The sequence below is a fragment of the Triplophysa rosa genome, linkage group LG16, assembly GCF_024868665.1.
Source record: "Triplophysa rosa linkage group LG16, Trosa_1v2, whole genome shotgun sequence".
Taxonomy (NCBI): Eukaryota; Metazoa; Chordata; class Actinopteri; order Cypriniformes; family Nemacheilidae; genus Triplophysa; species Triplophysa rosa.
The window spans coordinates 20,517,411-20,533,068 of record NC_079905.1 but is presented as its reverse complement, the minus strand read 5'-3'; the positions used below and the strand labels follow the sequence as shown (position 1 = coordinate 20,533,068).

The 15,658-nt window shown below is 37.9% G+C and overlaps 1 protein-coding gene across 11 annotated transcripts in view; it reads right to left on the bottom strand.

Moving 5' to 3' along the window:
* Nucleotides 1-15,658, bottom strand: part of epb41a (erythrocyte membrane protein band 4.1a) — a 65,097-nt gene that overhangs the window by 27,189 nt on the left and 22,250 nt on the right. For 9 of the 11 annotated variants that reach the window (XM_057353983.1, XM_057353981.1, XM_057353989.1 and 6 more), the window contains exons 3-10: nucleotides 7,742-8,121; nucleotides 5,138-5,629; nucleotides 3,989-4,093; nucleotides 3,777-3,819; nucleotides 3,113-3,188; nucleotides 1,737-1,955; nucleotides 1,429-1,516; nucleotides 259-411 (exon numbers count right to left, since the gene is read on the bottom strand). In XM_057353983.1, coding sequence (XP_057209966.1) covers nucleotides 259-411; nucleotides 1,429-1,516; nucleotides 1,737-1,955; nucleotides 3,113-3,188; nucleotides 3,777-3,819; nucleotides 3,989-4,093; nucleotides 5,138-5,629; nucleotides 7,742-8,121 — 1,556 coding nt within the window. Of the gene's footprint in view, nucleotides 1-258; nucleotides 412-1,428; nucleotides 1,517-1,736; nucleotides 1,956-3,112; nucleotides 3,189-3,776; nucleotides 3,820-3,988; nucleotides 4,094-5,137; nucleotides 5,630-7,741; nucleotides 8,140-15,658 lie in introns of all 11 variants that reach the window. The other 2 variants (XM_057353987.1, XM_057353985.1) reach the window with 1 other exon arrangement.

The window sequence follows — 15,658 nt, the reverse complement described above, 5'->3', positions numbered from 1 at the left end:
TCAATTTAATTGCTCATTACAACAGTAATGGTCACATTTTTTACACCACCATCCAAATTACAAGGAAAATGAAATAATAAATGCCAAAAATTTACTTATTAAAAACTAAGTCAAATGACTAATAAATGTCTTTAAAAAGTTGGAAAAGGTATGTATTCATAGTAAAGTTTACAATAATTTCTGACTCCCCTCTTCAAAACAGAATCACAAACCTAAAACACTCTAGTATAATCTGAAAAGCTTCATGAGCACACATACATCAGATGGCCGTATCTTAATGAAGAAACTGCTGCGTTTGTAGGAGACTTTGAGAACTTTCGGCCATGGAAAACGATTAATCCTCAACTTGTCTTTATACACCATCAGACCACTGGAACAGACACCCAACATGATATCCACCCCATCCAGATCCTAAAAGAAATAACAGGGAACAAAGATACAAATAAATAGATAGATAAATAGAACAAAGATACAAAATAACTTTTGTCTTGAATGTTCAGACTGTGACTGTTAAGTCACTAAAAACCCACAATAAAAAGGCTTTTGTAATCACAATACTTCACCACTAGGGGGCGTCCCTGCCTTCTATTTTAAAATCGTGAATTCCATAATTTATTTAAATCCATGGCTTGATGCAAACAGATTGACCTGGTTTCAGCTACTAAATCTCAAGAGTGACAGGGAACGCAATATTTTTAATCAGAAAACAAACAAGCACTCCTGTGATATAAAAAGGACACTTTAATTCAGAATAATGACTTCACTTTAGAGGTTTAATCAATGCCAAGTCACTTTGTTAAACAAGGACATGTAATGTAGTGTATTGCAATGTATGCAAGTCTCGAAGTACTGCAGCAGCCCATTTAAAAACATACATAAAAAAATTTGCTATTCATAAAGAACTAAATTTGAAGACCCTTATACGACACGTTGTCTGTTTTGCACTTCCACCTTAATTTTGACCTGCATTGTGTGAAGACATACTGTAGTATGTTTACACAAATTACAAATCATTTACTCATCCTCTTGTCAATTCAAACCTGTATTTGACTTTCTTTCTTCTGCAAAACACAAAAGAATAGGATATATTTTCAAAAATGTTAGTAAACCGACAACAGCAGTACCCATTGACTTGGTTTTGTGCATGGGTACCGCCATTGTTCGGTAACTAGCATTCTTCAAAATATCTTCTTTGGTGTTCTGCAGAAGAAAGTAAGTCATACAGGTTTGAAATGACAAGAGGGTGAGTAAACGATAACAGAATTTTCATTTTGGATGAACTATCACTTCATGATAAATGACAAAAATGACAATAAAAATGTTTCACGGGTTCTTTTTTTAAATAGGGGATATATCAATTTTACAAACATTTACATTCAGTTTCACTTCTTACGTTCTACCCCTTTTCTTCTTGCAGATCTACTGTACCTTGGCTTGGTGGAGGTCAACCCCATACATGGCAAGTTTTTTGGCGTTCTCCAGGAACATCATATCAGCCTGAGCTGGGCTCATAGACCTACAAAAAAGCATGATAAAAGTACAACTTAAAAACCAAGGAGGACATTCTTAGCCCTATGTTTAGTTAGCATCACAGTTTGGGGAATTCAACTACACATGAACATCATGTAAGTACAACCACAAAAAGAATAAATTGTTTTTTACAAAAAAAAGTCAAAAACAAGGTAAATGTGTCTTAATAAATCCTAAACATCCCAATCAGGAAGGATAATAATAACCTGTATGTGCGATGCAGCTCCATGACCTTTTCCTCAAGTTCTTTGGTCTGTCCTGGGATCAGCTGGAGATCCTTGGCATAGTCAGTGCCGTGGACCTCCGGGTCGTACTCACCCAGTTCAGACTGCAGGGCGTAAGAGCCAAGCAGGGCCAGAGTCACAAAAGAGCAGGGCAAACGGCCACTCTTGATGTCCTTTCTCAGCTGCAGACACAGGTAGTACCTGCACAGCAAACAATTGATAAATGGGCTAAAATCTTAGGTAATGACATTCATTATGAGTCAAGTCATTACATATTACAAGTCTGGTCAGGCTTTTGTTGCTGAATGTCATATACAGTCCAAATGATGCAGTTCATGGAGATGTGCACAAAGAGAGAGGAACAGGTCTAGACGTTAATCAAAAAATGCATTGTGTTATAGCTTATGGATTCAGGACAAAGATGAATGGAATTATTTAATATTGCTTTTGCATCTCTCCGAAGCTTGAAAAGAGGTGGCCACAATTCATTAACTGAAAACCTTCTGTACAAAGAATCCATAGGGTTTGAACAACACGAGAGCGAGTAAACAATTTTCGCATTTTCATTTTGGGGTGAACTACGCTTCTAACCACAGCTCTAGACCTGTAGTTCCAACCACACGGCTTTGCGATGCTGCTCGCGATTGATCAATGGAACGATGGTTTCGGGAAACACTTGAATCGTTGAACTATGCTGGAACGACGGAACTTGCGACCATAGTTGGCTAAGGGGCGATTCACATTTCGCATCTAAACCCGCGCGGAAAACTTCTTTTGTCCAAAGCACCTAGGAGTTTGCACTCTCCTGGCGTCTGTCGTTGCTAAGCAACCATGGGTCACGCTAACCGTTAAGACGAGGAGGTATAAACAAAGGATATATGGATAATATAAACTGAAAATACATTGCAATAACTCTGCTACTAGATTTATATATGCTGTGATCATCTGTGTCTCCATCTTAATTTAGCTTGTCTATATTGGTTGGTTGGTTCTTGTCACATGACCTGCGGTGCACGTGTGGTATTCTGAAAAGTTTTCGCCAAAGCGCCTAGAAAAATGAGTGCATGTCGTGACCGCAAATAAAATAACGAATTTGCGTGCACAAAAGATGCAAAATGTGAACGGCCCCAAACTATGCTTTTGGGAACGCACCCCTGGTTGATTCAGTCAGTGAACTGATTCAAACCAAATGGTCATGACGTGTTTAAGAGATTTGTGTCTTTTTGTCCATAAGATCTGGGTCATTCATTGGCAACTGTAATGTATGCATAATAGATGATTATTGCAGATTGTTAAGAGATGTGAACACAGACGGGTAAGTGTTAAGGTCAGTATAGGAGAAAGACAGTTATATTTGCCTGGTGAGGTCCTCTGATAGCTGAGCTGGATCAGGTGGGTAGAACTTCACATTAAATGTGAAATCATAGTTGGTGCCTAGACAAATACAAACATGAGGATATTTTGCAGGACAAGCAGAAAACACATTGCTAGGCGGTTGCTAATGTAATCTTTGTAGTTGCTAGGGTGTTCCTAATGATTACCACAGCATTGCTAGGTGGTTGCCAAGATGTTGTTATTTGGCCATTAAAGGGATACTCCATCCGGAAATGAAAATTCAGTGCCCCAAGTTGTTCCAAACCTGTATACATTTTCTTTTTGCTGAACACAAAGAAAGATATTTATAAATATGTTTGCAACTGACATTGCCTATCATAGTAGGAGACATTAAAATGGTAGTCAAAGGTGCCCTTTAATTGTTTGCTTTCCTAAATTCTTCTAAATATCTAATTTTGTGTTGAACAGAACAAAAAAAAGATACAATAATTTTCCCTACTATGGTAGTCAATGATGTCCCAGACATGTCAGTTCCTAACATTTTTCCAAATATGTTTCTTTGTGTTCATCAGAACAAAGAAATGTATACATGTTTGGAACAGGTTTGGTGAGTAAACGATGACAGAATTTTAATTTCTCAGTGGAGTATCCCTTTAAAGCAGACCAACACTTTGTCTGTGTTCTCACCTTGTACTTGTCGTCTGATTTCCTTGGTAAAGTCTAGCCATGTCTGAAAGACAGAGAGATCTTAAACAAACTGTTTTATAGGTACCACGACACCTGACAATAAATTCAGCAAATACAGCTAGAATAACGGTATTAGGCTTAAGTTAACCTAATATAGTTAGTATTTAACAAGTGTTAGTATTACACGAGTAAGAGCGGGCGCTAACACGCACCTTTATTGATGGTGTCTCCCATATGGCTAGACCATAATAGTCCTTTTCTAACAGGTTCAGGTGGTCGCACACCTTTGCAAACAGGTCCTGGCCTTTGGCATGTTTCTATAAATACAAATAAACCCAGTTAAAAAACATAAATTTGAAACATTAGAAGTTTAGCATTACTGTATTACCGTTTATTATTCAGGCTCTATCTATCTGTCTCTATCACATTTATAATAATACATTTAAAGCGACAATCCGTAACTTTTTTGTTTAACAAAAAGTGAGCTGTGGGGCCAGTACCTTAGAAGACCGTTTTCACAACTGTAATTTTTTAATAATAATTAATAATTTGGGCTGTTGGGTCTTACTGTATTTTGCCGAAAATGTCAGTTGTTTTTCATCACACCAAGTACGTAATCTTCAATTTTGTGTTTCAAACAGAGATGCAAAAAGTTACGGATTGCAAAAGTTTTAATAACATTTTTTGAATATAATTTACTCAAGAAAGTGATGTGTGATGCTTCTCTGTCCCTATCACAGTATTGCATTGTTAGCTTTTCTAGCTAGCATCAAAATTGGCTGGGGATATCAAGTTTATCAGTCATTAAATCGACTTGTTATCTTTGCTAGCTTTCTAACGTCAGAGTTAACTATGAATGTTAGCTGACCAATCAATACTGTTGACTTCTTAGCTTTTAGCTAGAGTAAGATCAACTTGTTAGTTTGTTAATATCAATTTTAAATTTAAGTGTGACTGTGTGGGTCATTAGATGTTTTTAGACTTGTTAGCTTAATTAACTAAATGCTATCGTCAGAATTAGCTATGGACATTAAGCCATACTCTCATGCAGGTCAAGTTACCACTAATGCAGGGCAGTTCTATTTTGCTTAGGATGCTACGTAGACAAATCACATCAAGTCTTCGAGCTCAGTAGCTGTTGAAACAGACACTATAAGTAGCATCTCTTACAAAAACAGACCAAAGCATCACATCAGCAGAAAGTCTCACAGTAGACAAAAATTATCAAAGGAAGTTAAAACCCTCCAGCAATGCAGGGGTTTCAGGGTCACTCCCGGGATGAGACAACAATACACACACTCGTTAAGCAACAAAAGCTGCACTGTGTGATGTCAGTGCGTATGTGTGTGTGTGTCGCTTACATCCAGCTCACACTCGAACAATGTATCATCCAGCAGCTTGACTTTGCAGTGCATGATCCTGGGGCGGCGGGATGCTTTGTGCTTCTTCCCTTCCTCCTCAGCTGTGTTCTCCTCCTCCCCTTTCTCGCCTTCTTTTTCCTCTTCCATCTTTCCCTCTGTTTCTGGTCCCCCTGTGTCTTCTGCTTTGGGCTCTTCCTCTGCTTGCTCTTTATCTGTTTCACGCTCCTTCTCTTTCTCCACAGCTTTGGCCTTGTTCTCGTTCTTCTTCTCTTTCTTCTCCTTTTTCTCCTTCTCCTTCTTCACTTTCTTTTCGGTCTTCTCTTTCTTCTCGGTCTTCTCTTTCTTTTCTGTCTTCTCTTTCTTCTCTGTCTTCTCCTTATCTGCCTTTTCCTTCTTCACTTTCTTTTCTTTCTTCTCCTTCTCCCCCTTCTCCACCTTTTCTCCCTTTCCTGACTCCAGCTCTGCGTCTTCCTTTTGATCTGCTACGATTTGCTGGAGGAAGACAAAATTAAACCTATAATTAGGGCTGTCACGATTATTAAATAATCGTCTCATCGCGAATGTTTGACCTCATCGCGATGGTTTCAGATCATCGCAATTATTGCACATCTCTATAGAAGACACTAGGGGGAGCTGTAGTGCATCTGCATATTGCATAATTTAGTGTATATATTGTTACTAAAGCATGGTAATACTTGTAAAATGTACCACCACAACACAATCACTTAAAAAAAACTAAATCATATACAAATTACCTGCAGTACAATTTAATATTTTTTAAGCAAATCTCAGTGTGAAAACCAGTCTACCAAAATTTCATTAACATACAAGTAAAATTTTATTGTAGTCTTGCAAGTGAGAAAAAAACAGACTAGAAGCTTTTCTATGACTGATAGTATTTTAATGGTGGCTTCAATTCACACCTGATCAATTTACTTAATTTACAAGTATTTGGCGGTTGTATTATTGACAGGTAAAAGCCTAAACCTTAAATATATGATGACCCAATTTTTTCCGATGTATTTCCAAGAAAAAAACAGTCTTGTATTCAGATCAATATGGTCGTTTCAATCGCTGAATCAAAAATGTATGAGAATTAAATGTCAAAGCTCAAAAACAGACAATTAATCGTCATAATCGTCAAAGCCCTAAAACAGACAATTAATCGTCATAATCGCAATGATTTATTAGACAATTAATCGTCAATCAAATTTCATAATCGTGACAGCCCTACCTATTATATATTTTCCATAAACAAATATTTTCATTAATACATGAATAATGCTTTCAATAATTTTACAAACGCTAGGCCTCATTCATGAAACATTCGTAAATATATGAGTAAATTCAGAGTAATTTGCGCTTCAAACTGACCTTTCCAAAAACTTTTCTCCGGATTCACAAATACTTTGTAAACGTCAGATTTTATGGTAAAATGTGTGTATGTTAATGAATTACAATCCTTCGTAAACAAGGTGCGCATGTATGCTCATTCACAATTAGCATAATCCCCGCCTACGGGCGAGTTTCACAAGATAGCGCCAGTGAGCTTTTGCAACGGCAGTGTCAGCAGACTAATTTCCGGTCACTATCGAGTTTGCATACTGTTTTTGCACTATCTGCCTGACCAGGGGGGCTGCTTTAGAATCTTAAAGTTTTACTTAATTAATATTGCATATAGGAATTTATAGTCTGTTATATTTGACCTGTGCTTCTCTCTCCTTTATCCTAAATGTGTGCTCTCACTGAGCGTGTGTGCGTACTTGTCCGTGTACGTACGTGTGTGTGTGTGTTGTGTGTGTGTGTGTGTGTGTGCGTGTGTCTCTGTGTCTGTGTGTGTTGGTGCGTGTTGTGTGTGTGGAGTGTTTTGTGTGTGGGTGTGTCTGTCTTCTGTGTTTTCAACCTTTTCTTGTTTTTGCAGGTACAACTTTGATTGTTTTGCTTGTAGTCAATGTGTCTCCTGTACAGCTGCTTTGTAACAATGAAAATTGTAAAAGCGCTATATAAATAAAGTTGAGTTGAGAGTTGAGTTGTTTTGGCTTAATGAAGTGCTCAGCAATGTAAAGAGAATTTGTCATATCGTTGATATATTACTTTCTTATTTTTTATCTAAATACACCCATATTTGCCGGCCCAAAATCCTCCTTTTCCCATACAGTGTTATACAACCGGAAATTAGTCTGCGGACTCTGGCGTATCAAAAGCTCACCGGTGCCATCTTCTTGTGCAACTAGCGAATTTACACTAAACATTGACATTATCCTTTCATTTTTAAACCCAAGCACAAAAGTTAAACTGTTATGGGACAAAACCTACTGACCCATTTTATAATGGTCTTCAGGAATCTCGAGAGGCTATGACCCTGATAATTTGACAAAGTTTATCAGTAACCTTTTTATGTGAAATAATTCAGTTTCTACCAAAGACAAAAACTTTTTGTTTATTTCTTACCATAGGAGATCAAATGTCGAAAATACCTGTAGCCTCTAAGAAAACTTTTAGTGTAACTATTTTCTTTTTTCTGAGCTGGAGCTGAATGTGGGATGTAAAAGTTCTCTTTTGCATTTGAAAACATACAGTATACCTGGCATGTATGTTTCTCACCTGGTTTTCAGCACTGCTGATTGAGTGCTGGTCTAGTGCAACATCACCCTCTAAGCGTAGTTCTGGCTCAGGGTCTGCAATGGGAGCTTTGGGTTCGTCGCAGCCTTCCTCCCGGGCCCTCTCCGTCTCCACTCCCTCACCCTCCGAGCACTGTGAACGGTGCTTCAGGAAGGAGGAGAAGAGGCGGGAGAGGCCGCGGCCAGCGGATGTGCGCTGCCGCGGCTTTAGCTGCCGTTCTTCCTCCGAGCCCCCAGGGGGCAGCGAGGTGCCCGAGGGGCTGTCCTGAGCTGTGTCAGTGGGGCCTGGCTCCTGAGCAGTGGGGTCCTCCTCTTCTTGATGCTGCTCGCACACCTGTTTCTTATGAATGCTCTCCGCCTCGTCTGTCGTCATGGCAGACACTAAAAGGAGAGAAAGAGCAGTTTAATTTTAATCTTTTATTTAGGGTCTATTATTTAGTAGGGCTGAGCGAAAATATTGATAGTTTTCACAATAGTTTATCGATATTCCAACCTCTACTCTCAATACTCAGGGAGTAATGAATTAGATAAATAAATGCCGTTTGTAAGCAACCCACTCACTTAGCTATTGCGGTGCATTACACAAAAAATTATTCCAATGACCAACAATGACACTAGTTCATCGTTTCACATGTTTATTGTGCTTTCACGGATGCATGACCGGGGCATTTACACCACCTTATTCCCTGTGCTACACACTCGCGTGTCACAACTAACACGGCTACACACACTAGATTATGGCAGAGAGACCAAATAGCGAATCTTACAATCAATACGGTGAGAGTTGGGCTTTCAAGTGACGTAAACAAACAAAGTGGCATGCAAGTTAACATTAAATGTGTCGCACACTTGACAAGAAGAGCCACGCCCACATCACATCTTAAAATTCCATTATGAACCATTATCTTTTTCCTTTAAAACAATAACAAAATTCCTTTTTGTAGTGTATTTTGAGCATTATTTCAGTAGGATTTAATGGTTTTCTATTGGTACCTGCCAGATAACATCCCAACAATAGAATCCATCACATACCAGTAGACACCATTATAGTTTTTATTAAAACAATACAATTCCCATTATAACCACTAAATCCATTACATTTTCTATTGTGTTTTGGTTTGGCATGTTGCTATTATTTTTTCCGCAGGGGTGACACCAACATAACATCAAGAGCTTCTGAAACTAGGCTAATGAATACATAATAATTCTCATAATCATCATATAATCATATCAACAAAATATATAACTGTTGTATCCATAAGGAAGTGAAGTGAAGTGAAAGTGACCTATTAATCAGATATGGTGACCCATACCCGAAATGTGACCTCTGCAACCCATCCAGAGAGTAGTGAACACACGCAAAGCAAGTGGTGACCACATGTACACCCGGAGCAGTGGGCAGCTATCACTGCAGCGCCCGGGGAGCAAGTAGGGGTGCCCTGCTCAAGGGCACCTAAGTCGTTACCCGCCGGCCCTGAGGATCGAACCAGCAACCTTCTGGTCACGAGTCCGACTATATAACCATTAGGCCACATTTTACATTAAAGGGATACTTCATCAAAAAATGAAAATTCTGTCATCATTTACTCACCTTCAAGTTGTACCAAATCTGTATAAATGTCTTTGTTCTGTTGAACACAGAGAAAGATATTTGGAAGAATGCTTTTAACCAGACAGATCTTGCTTACCGATTGACTACCATAGTAGGAAAAAATACTTTATAATTTTTTTGTTCTGTTGAACACAAAAAAAAATACATTTTGAAGAATGTAGGACAGCAAACAGTTCTGGGGCACTTTTGACTACCTTTGTTTTTTTCCTACTATGGTAGTCAATGGGGGGCAAAGTCTGTCTGTTTATAAGCATTCTTCCAAATATCTTTCTCTGTGTTCATCAGAACAAAGACATTTATACAGATTTGGAACAACTCGAAGGTGAGTAAATTTGGGTGAAGAATAACTTTAAAGTTGTGTTTCACTAGAGGTATTCGTTCCAGGCTCAATTTAAATATTCAAAAGGAAAAGAGGTCCGATCAGTGATGTGGATACAGAAGCTATTCGATGCAATTTCATGTTAATGCCAGGTGTAAACAGGGCCAAAAACTCTCTCTGTGAGAGAGTGCAGGTGTACATATGATACACAAGACTGCCTAGAGCAAATGCTAGACCACCCATTCTGATATTAACACAAACAGGAAGTAAACTCTTTAACTTCCCCATTTATTTTCTCAAAGCTCTCAACCAGAAAACCAAACTATATACTCCAAACACTTGCACAACCATTACTGAACTATGTAGCAGACACTAAACCCAGAACATTAATGCATAAGAAGCAACTAACAAGACGTATATTAACAAGTAGTATATTTTTATGACACAAATTGTTCTTAATGTTAGTTAATACCAATACAATAGTTCCTTGTTCATGACAAACTATTTAAATAATTAGAATAATTTCATTCACTGACAAAACAAGCTTTAAAGTTTACATTTAAACATACTGTATGTAACATATGATATAAAATAAATGTCACAGAATGTGGGTTATAATTTTAATTATGATGTTTACCAGTAAATATAGTGTTAATATTATCATTAAAAACAAGGTCTGTTCTGTTTAAAAGCTTTATTTTCAAAACAAGACCTTAATCTCATTACTGTTAGTCAAAAAATGATAACACCATAGCATGTTTTGCTAAAAAAAAGCCATGATGCCTAATTAAGTTGTTATTCATCATACCTATACCTAATTAGACAATAATGAAGTATATTTTTACAGACAATTATAAATGTGACATATTTTTAAATATGGAAAATTACACATATCGGTAATGAGAATCAGAATATTAAACTAGAGAAATAAAGAAATCTGTTAACCTATTAGCCACTGGAAAGGTAGTGGCAGTAGTGTTACTTAAAAAAAATCAAGCTTAATGTAAAGATCTGTGTGTCTCTGTCTTAAAAATGTTATGCAGGAGGGACACTTATTTTTCCACCATTTCTTAGTTGTTATTATTATACTTGAATATTTTGAATAAGATTTAAGAACATCTAGTAGAACATCCAATTCTTTTTTCATAATATTTAAATTTTAAAGAAAATCAGAATCAGAATCAGAAGGAGCTTTATTACCAAGATAAGGAATTTGACTTGGCGACAGGAGCTTCTAGTGCAGAAGAAAATATACACATGGTGCAAACATAGATGAAAGAGATGAAGTATAACACCAAGATAGAAAAAAAAGAAAATTAAATAATAATAATAATAATAATGCACTATATACAAAGTGAAATTATAGACAGAAAACAACATATAATTGTTATTTACAGGTTTATCATATGGTTGTTTACAATGTACAATTTCCAGATGCTATGTACAAATTTACAAATGTACATCAACCTGATGGACAGTGTGTAGTAAGAGCTTTTAATTGTTCAGGCTGAATATAGCCTGCGGGAAAAAACTGTTCTTGTGTCCGGCTGTTCTGGTGGTCAGTGCTCTGTAGCGCCGGCCAGATGGCAACAGTTCGAAGAGGGAGTGAGCTTGGTGAGCGGGGTCCAAAGTGATTTTCTTAGCCCTTTTTCTCACTCTGGAGCCCTTATGTGTGGAGTGAAGGGGCTGGGGGGACTTTACTGGGGGACTGTCCAAGAAATGTGATTAGTTTTACACGTAGGCACTGTGCCAGTTAAAATCACTTTCCTGGCCCATAGGAGCAGGTGAGCAGAAAGGTTGTGTGATGTGACATAATCTATTACAGCACACAAACACAAGTCTCTTATCACCCTAGGGCATCCATCGCTCGTATTTAAGTCATCCCCGTCACAACGCTAAAATCCTATTTGCTGGAATTATGAGGCCTGTCCACCTATATTTGTGTTATGCTGGTTTTGTATGTTACTATTAATGGTAAGCAGGAGGAAGGGTTGGGGAGGCGTGACTGAGAAAACAATGACTAAATCAAACACACTGAAGAGAGGGGGGGTTTTGGGGGGGAGCTGATGTCCTATATTAGACAACAAAACAAACACTAAAGTGTATTAGAATGGACATGAGCAGGTGTAAAGTACAGAAACACATAAAAAATAAATTATAATAATACTACAGAAGAAATGAGCTTCCAGCAATGTAAAACTAATGCATGAATAACTGCAAACAAATACATTAAAACAAAGAAACAGGAAAAATTGTACCAGTAATAAAATGAATTTTTTTAAAAACACGAATGACAATTAAGAATTACAAACACTATCATCATACAAACACTCCAGTACTGCTTTTTTGGATCCACTAAAACCCCACTTCAATGACACTAATGCACTCTCAAATGTCCCCTTCCCCCTCACACTCAGACACACACACACACACACACACACACGCGCACACACGCACACACACACACCATAGCTGCATCTGCCATCCATCAATGCACCCACTATGCATCTCTCATGCAAATAAAATCACGTATAACTCCTTTAAAACACACAAACGCAAGCATTTTGAACCAAAACACACTTTTATCCCATTATTGCTACTGTGCACACACAACTTGATCTAATTACAGCTCTCTCAATTGTCCCTTTGCTAACACACACAAGCCTGCCCACACACACAAAATCATCTCCTTAGAGCTCACCTAAACACAGTCACACACACGCACGCACACACACACACACACACACACACACACACACACACAATATTCTTCATCCTCTTAAGCATCCACTACAAATACACACCGTCCTCCAATTAAGCTCGCTGTACGTGCACACACTTTTGTACAGTTGTGTGCCGATCACAGCATAAACACTGCACAAACTTCCAGCAGCTAACACACACACATCAGATGGTGCAGAGGTGACAGATGGCATGTGTGTGTGGGTCCCTCAGAGACCATGAAAAGTGGACATATGCAGGACCCTTTGCCTCAGAGATCCTCAATAAATACACACACTTATTGACTGAAAGCAATCCATGTCATGAGACACTCTTCAGGGGTCCAGGACAGGACAAGATTTCATTGATACATCAAGACTGTTTATCATAACACATTTATCTCTATTCTTTTTTCAATAGTGTAAACGATCAGATCTTTTGTTTTTTAGGTTGTCATATCACTTCTGGTGTTTGGGATGTTTGACAGAGTGTTTCTATTTGGCAAAACTATCATTATCATAGCACAAACAGACAAAAACTGTTTTACTTACTGTACAAACGTCAAAAATAAAAGAAGATTCAGAATGTAAATGCTGCAGCAAGCACAGACTGGTCATTCAAAAACAAAAATGTAATTTATATAGTCAAAAGTTTAAGGTCACAGTTTAAGGAGTAGAATGAGAGACGGTATAAGGAGGGGACAAAGGGAATATGAGTGCTTAAAATCTCCAGGAATAACAGCTTCAGCAGTGAAATGCTGCTCTGTGATTGGCTGACAGGGGCAGGAGTTGCTGATTGGGCATAAAAACAGGACAGGTGCAAGTGTGCAAAAGCACAGAACAATGCTGTTTTGGATGCTGACTGTTACAGTTAACAAATCTGTACAAACACATAAACAACACACAAATACTGTATACTCACACCTGCAGCAACAGAAACCATTTCACCTACATTCAGCTTTAAAGAATAGTTACAAAATTCGTAATTATGACAGCTGCAGTCCTAATCTACAGTATATTGCCAATCTAGCCAAAGCTAAATATAGTTGTGAATAGTTGCACATAGACGATTAAAAAAATATATTTAAACATCATATGTCATCCTGTTGTTATTATAAATGTATTACTTAAATATCAATAAAATGTGTCTGTCTTTGCAAGCCACAGCACCTGTATCTGAACTCAGAACTATATGATTAGGTGACAGAGTACTGCAGACAATGCATCTATCTTGTTAAAGGGATACTTCACCCAAAATGAAAATTCTGTCATCATTTAATTACTGTATAAAAAATCTGTATAAATCTGTATACATTTCTTTGTTCTGATGAACACAGAGAAAGATATTAGGAAGAATGCTTATAACCAGACAGATTTTGCCCCTCATTGACTACCATAGTAGGAAAAAATACAATAGTAGTCAAAAGATAAAGAGACCAACTGTTAAACCATATTTACAATAGGCTTTGAGTGTGCCAAAGTACAGTAAATATCATGCTTCAGGGTTTCTCTTGGCAATAAATACATCACAAATAACAATTGGCCTAAATCAATATAGATAAAATAATTCCATTCTTTCTCATGTTTGCATGCGTATGAATTAAAGTGAATGGCACAGAACATTCTAGCGCAACCACCACTCGGCTGCACATCACCTTTCAGCTGTGACTGTTTTCACAGGCTGTTTTCACCTAGAATTGTTAATTCTGTTAGTTCCTGTTAGTCGTGATGAATCATATCATGCCCCCAACCCACCACTGGGAGTAAACAACGGGAAGACAGTGAGTAAACAGTATAGCACAGAGGCCGAGTGCTTTTGTAGCACAGGACTGCAGAAACTGAATGCAGAAAGTGAGCTTAAGACTGGAAAGCGGCTTTAACGTTAATCGGGGTCCTGTGCAGGATTACAGAGAAGCTCTCTCCCTCTTTAAATGTAGTGAGGTAGGGAGAACGACAGCAGCTGGATATGTCAGTGGTGTCTCTCACTGTCCTGTCTATTTTCCTCACTTGATTCTGCTCACCCCGGGCTCTGTGATAGGAACCTGCAGTGATTGACCCAGAAAACACCTGCCAATGCGTGTCTCATGTGTACGTACTGGGTAGAATGGAGGGAAAAATTGGAGGGAGTGGATGTGTCATGTTTGATGTGACGATTGGTAGGTTGAGATCCTGAAGTCTAAGGTACTTTTAAAACATTGCCCTGTGTGTTCGGTTATGTAAATGTCCAACTCGGCCAGTGGTGTGAATTTAGGACTACCTTCATATGGTAAACCTTGTTCTTTGTTTTCCTAAGGCAAGTTATAGGCACTTATTGCTCAAATGGTTAATGCATATTGAAAGATACCTCAAATCGCTGCTGTCCTTCTGTAACCTTGTATCTCCATATTTCGTGATTTTTTTGGTCAAAATTCATTATTATTAGTCACCCTTTATGCTTGTCACTGGGTTTTGCAAATATCTAACAAATAAAAAGTAGTAAAAAGTGCTTGTCAACTTTGACAACACAGTGTTTTTGATCATTTGAAAAGTACAGTGTTTTTCCATTTTCTGCATGTTGTTGTGAAGATCCGTGTATTATTTTTTGAGTGACTAGACCAGAACACCCTAACAAACTGACAAAGTTGTATACCAACACCCTGGCAACCAGCAGAACAATATAGCACTGTGGTGGCAAGTACAAGTATCATTCACATTAAAGGTGTCATGAACTGGCCTATTGTTTTATACTGTTATTACTACATTATATTACTATACTACATTCGCATGGTTTTTACATTCAAAAACATCAAAATCAATAAGTAATAAGCTATTTTCTCCCCGGGTTTTGAGGCCGGCTCGATAAACACTCGGTTTTAATGGGCGTGCCGCATTGAAGACTTGGGCCCAATCCCAATTCTATTTCTCCCCCTTCGCCTACCCCTCGCCCCTTGCCCCTTGAAACAAAGTGGCAAGGGTTACAAATTTTCTGCTAAGAAATGGGACACCACTACTACACTGGTATACGTCATCATACGTCGTTGCTAGCTCCTAACGTTATGTCAGAGGACATGCAACGATGCACCGGGTATATGACAGAAAAATATATTTTCTAATATCACGCAATCAGTGCTGTCTGCTAGCAAACTTTAGCGATTTGTTTTTCAAACGTTAAAAGAACATCACCGTAAATACAAACACAAGATTGAATGTAACATACATAAAATGAAAACTGTCATAAAAATCCTTATTAATGGCAAAAATTACTTACAT